General features: G+C 35.9%; 1 protein-coding gene across 1 annotated transcript; it reads right to left on the reverse strand.

Moving 5' to 3' along the window:
• Positions 1–1046: 1046 nt before the first annotated feature.
• On the reverse strand, positions 1047–4201 carry LOC110935195. Its single transcript, XM_022177712.2, has 9 exons — positions 4047–4201; positions 3793–3828; positions 3291–3343; positions 2615–2732; positions 2450–2511; positions 2106–2190; positions 1929–2017; positions 1209–1280; positions 1047–1161 (listed from the first exon to the last, which is right to left on the reverse strand). Exons 1-9 carry the CDS (start codon positions 4065–4067, stop codon positions 1080–1082), a joined length of 618 nt encoding a protein of 205 aa, XP_022033404.1. The 5' UTR covers positions 4068–4201; the 3' UTR covers positions 1047–1079.
• Between the last annotated feature and the right edge of the window lie 832 nt (positions 4202–5033).

Below are 5033 nucleotides of genomic sequence, written 5' to 3' on the forward strand. Positions count from 1 at the left end.
TGCATCTCAAAAAAGAGGGCGGGGAGAAGGGGGTGAAGGCTCAACACGTGACACATGGACCCAAAGCTCGGGGAGATGAGGGTAGTAATTACCGTGCGGGAAGTTTGGTGTGTGAGGGGGCCAGGAAAAAGGGGCGTGAGGAAGGGGTGCAGGAACAACCCCCGCACCACACGGTGGCTGCATCTGGATCTTCCCTTAAGGGACCTTTTCGCAGTGGTGGATCTAGAAAATCTTCATAGCGGTAATGTTTTATAAAAAAACGGTAACGAAATCGAAAAGACGTCAAAAAATGTCAAATTTTTCGAAAATTTACACTAACGCATGAGCGCCAAGTGGTAGCAGAGGCTACCCCTTCCCCTAGTCCGCCCCTCCTTCCCGTGTCCACTCCGTAAGACCGGAATCCAAATGCTCTAAACAACAGATTGCTTTTTCATGACTTTGTACATACTTCGCCATTAACTCATGTCAGAAAACCTCTCCTACATACTTTGCAATAAACTTGTCGATTCAAAAATCTTAATTTATATTTTTTATGAGAAAATAATATTTACAGAGTAATCTTTTAAATGTAGAAAAATAATAAATATTGAAAGCTCATTCCTTTTTACTACAGTTTATAAAAATGCCAACTTGAAAATGTAGGTAACAATATCCAGTTAATTAACAAGATACAAAGTCAAATTATAACATTTTCTAATATAAGATCATGTGTAGTGGGGCTTGAACTTCAAGCTCCTTCCTTGGGCATTATCCGACATGTGGCTTCTAGTCAGCAAAAAAACTTGAAGTTTAAAAAGGGGTGTAGTGGGATTTGAACTCCAATCCTCGTTGCAATGATTTGATGTTGTAATCGAATTAACTAAACAAAACCACCAAAAACATTACATTGGCCATTCTCTCTTTGATCAGGCGTTTTCAAGATTCAAGCCCACGACCAAGCCAAATGTGAAGAAAAAACGCCCCGGGGGGCGGAGGGAGGGGCGTGAAGGGGGGTTGTGGACGAAAAAAAAGCCCGATTGAAGCCCCCTACGGATGATCTAAGGGAATTCAAATTCAAATCTGTCAGTGTTGATTACCATCTAACACTTGTATGTCTTGGATTTTTCAGTTTTGTCACACTTTCCACCCACAACAGCATAAAACAACATTTGGTGTCCTGAAATTCAACTCTTCATGGGCTATCTTCAAAGCGAGAAAAAGCCTTACAATTCAACTCTTCATGGGCTATCTTCAAAGCTTTGGGTATGTCTTCTTTGTTGATAAAATCAATCTGAGCCACCCTGCAATGTAATACATGTTCATGTTACAACCCTTGTACCAAGTGCACAAATATTTAAAAAGAGTAAATTACTTTTTGAGTCCTTGTGTTTTAGTGGTTTTAACTTTTAACCATTTGAGCCCAAAATCAAAATGTTTAACGTGCTGAGTCCCTAGACGCTTTTTTTATAACCTTTTGAGTCCTTCTGGGTCCATTTTTTAACCTTTTGAGTCCAATATTTAAAACAAAAATGGACTCAAAACGTTATAAAATGAACAAAATTGGGCTCAAAACGTTATAAAATGAGCGATCAAGGACTCAGGGTGTTAAACTTTTTGATTTTGAATTCAAGTGATTAAACCCACTAAAACATAGGAACTCAAAAAGTAATTTACTCATTTAGAGTAAATTACTTTTTGAGTCCTTGTGTTTTAGTGGTTTTAACCATTTGAGTTCAAAATCAAAATGTTTAACACCCTGAGACCCTAGATGCTTTTTTACAACCTTTTGAGTCCTTTTGGGTCCATTTTTTAACCTTTCGAGTCCAATATTTTAAACAAAAATGGACTCGAAACGTCATTTACTCATTTAAAAATTATATAACAAAACAACATAAACACCAACAAGAACCAATGAAAACATCAATATAAATATACAAGGTAAAACATACCCTGAAAGGCCCCTCTTGGGAGTTTTCATCAAGTGTATCTCTGAATACCGTCCACAGTTGGCAAAGGCCTTCTCGAGTTTCTTATACAGCTGCATCACGTATCATTGGATTCTGATTATTATGGATGGTAACATTATCAAATAAAAAAAATACAAACTTGTTTTTCTTTAAACTTACAACAGATTCATGTTGGGAAACGTCAAGCTCCTTTAGTATAAGTTTATACTCTCCCTCGAGAAATAGCCATTCGTGTGCCTCCCTACTGCATGTGTAAAAAGATGTCGTAACGTTAATCGATTATAAATGTTAGCCCAGGATTGTGTTATGTACCAATCGGTTTATAGATAACCCGTTTAGTGGGTCAAGCTCAAAAGAAAATAGCAAGAAGCAAGACTTGAGATAACCCATTTTTAACTACATAACTAAAAATGGGTCAGATCCTAAATTGACTAAATTTCTTGACCAAATAATTCCAGCATAAACACCAAACCTATAAAATGATAACGGATTAGCTAGCTTACCCAAGATAAGGCTCAACGGTCACCTCACGTTCATCGATGACATGGCGAGGCGTTGCCAGAATCTACATTATAAAAGAAAGATAACATCAAGCCCTAGTATTTTTGAAGTTAATAATAAATCAGTTAACAAGATCACTTTGATCTGAATTATCATACAACACATACATTTGTAACTGAGTCGGTTGATTGCATAGCCACCTCACAGCTTCTTGTATACGTGAGGTCGTCAGCATGAATGAAGGCTACTTCTTTCACAGTCCCAAACTGACCGAAGTATTTTTCCCTGATCGGGTGCAAAATCAACATTTATGAATACATAGAGTAGACAAATCAAACAAGTATTTTTAATCCGGCCATTCTATCATGCCAAACATGGCGCTTTATCGTATACAACACTAAAATGCAACCACTCATAGTTGTCAATAGCGATTATAGCGGTCGCATAGCGAAGCAATGTAGTGTTGCTATTAGGTCATAGCGATAGATAGCAAGAATAGCGACACCTTAATTTTTTATTGTTTTTAATATAGATAAAAATTAAATATAGCTATAAAATAGCTAGATTTTAGGTTTTTTGTTAAATATACAAGTAAAATAGCATATACACCAGGGTATTTTGATATAATATACATATAAAAAAATTTTAAAATTCTTTTTCTAGTGTATCGCCATTTATAAAATAGCGCTCACTATTTATCGCTATGTAGCATATAGGTACCTTATCGCTATGTGTCGCTATTCGCCATTAACAACTATGCAACCACTTACATATAATAGAACTATGTGCACATGTACATGGGATAAGAACAAGTATAAACTGCTTAAAGAGTAGTAATCTTACACAGTATCATAATCAGTGAATAAACACAAATTGCTCACAAGAATAGAGCTTCTCTGCAAAAGAAAGAGTTAATTGATTACTATGCATGTTGTTTTATGGCAAATTAATGAATGAGTTAAATGCCATTTTAGTCCTTGTGGTTTGGATCATTTTGCCAGTTTAGTCCAAAGGTTTGAAACGTTGCCGTTTTAGTCCACTGGGTTAACTTCATCCCTTTATTCTGTTAACTAGAAGAGCATTTCAGTCATTTTATATGTAATTCTGTTAACTAGAAACGCAATTCGACCATATAAAATGATCTGATTACTCTTCTAGCTAACAGAAAAAACAGACGGAGTTAACCCAGCGGACTAAAATGGCAACGCTTGAAACTATTTGGACTAAAATGACAACGTTTCAAACCTTTGGACTAAACTGGCAAAATGGCTCAAACCACATGGACTAAAATGATATTTAACTCTTAATGAATAAAAGGTTCAATTAAAAAAACATGTTTAATTACCCTGTCACTATTCATTTCTGATCTAGAGCTTTCCATCTATAACATAAAGCACATCCAACAATTAGTTTATAACAATTGAAACCACATGTATTATATATTTGACATAATAATCAACAAACAATTAATTTAAAATAGTTGTAACTATCTTGTGGTCCTTAACCAAATATTATTACTAATTATAATTCTCAAACTCAAAACACTCAAACCATTACACATTTCAACAACTGAAAATGTCTAAAAAACAAGCAAATTACATTATGTATTACGGTAAACATGAACTGGGGACAAACAATGACTTAGTTTACGATAAACATCATGAAAATGAACATGGTTTCAACAATTTCTTTGGTAACGCAGTTTCAAAACGAGTTTTTCGGTATCCTACTATCCTCTTCAACTTATCAAGCCAAAAAAAAAAATATCAGATTAGAAACACAAGCAAAATACATAAAGCGGAATCACAAAAAAAAAAAAAAAAAAAAAAAAACACCGATCACCAACAAAGTAAGAATGGTACCATGGTACCTTGTTGGCCAAGAAAACTTTAAGGCGAGGAGGCTACTCTACGACGACTAAATTGTTGGGTGAAAAATCAAATGCACGGTAGAAAGGCTTTTCTAGGGTTAAAACAAAAGAGGCAAACTTGTAATATTCTTTTTACGTTTAGTAAGTAACCTAGATTGTTTATCCGTGCGTTACGGCAGTACGTGATCATAGGCATTGGATCGGTATCGGGTAGGTTTCTTATAGTACTGATATGATACATGCACTCGATATAGAAATCAACAAATGTTTTACATGGAGAGAAACGAAAAAACAAACACCATTACCGACATGATGTTGTCCGAACGGTATCAATCAGTTTAGATCGTCACGGTTAGGGATGAGCGTGGTGCCGGTACCGTACCGATACCGAAATTCACCAAAACTCGATACCGAAATATTCAATACGGTACGCGTCCCGGTACGGTACCGGTGGTATTTGAAGGTAAAATTTGGTATTTTCCCGGTACCGTACCAAACTGGTACCGATACCGAAAATCACAAAAAGTGGCTACCGGTACCGGTGTCGAAAAAATTCGGTACGGGAAATTCGGTACCGGTACCCAGTACCACCAAATGCTCATCCCTAGTCACAGTACTGGTAATGAAAGAAAACAAAAACCATAAAAAAAGAATACATGTACCAATGTTATTCGGCATGGTACATCAGTTTTTTAAAAGCAAAAGCAAAAGTAATA

The sequence above is a fragment of the Helianthus annuus genome, chromosome 4, assembly GCF_002127325.2.
Source record: "Helianthus annuus cultivar XRQ/B chromosome 4, HanXRQr2.0-SUNRISE, whole genome shotgun sequence".
Lineage (NCBI taxonomy): Eukaryota > Viridiplantae > Streptophyta > Magnoliopsida > Asterales > Asteraceae > Helianthus > Helianthus annuus.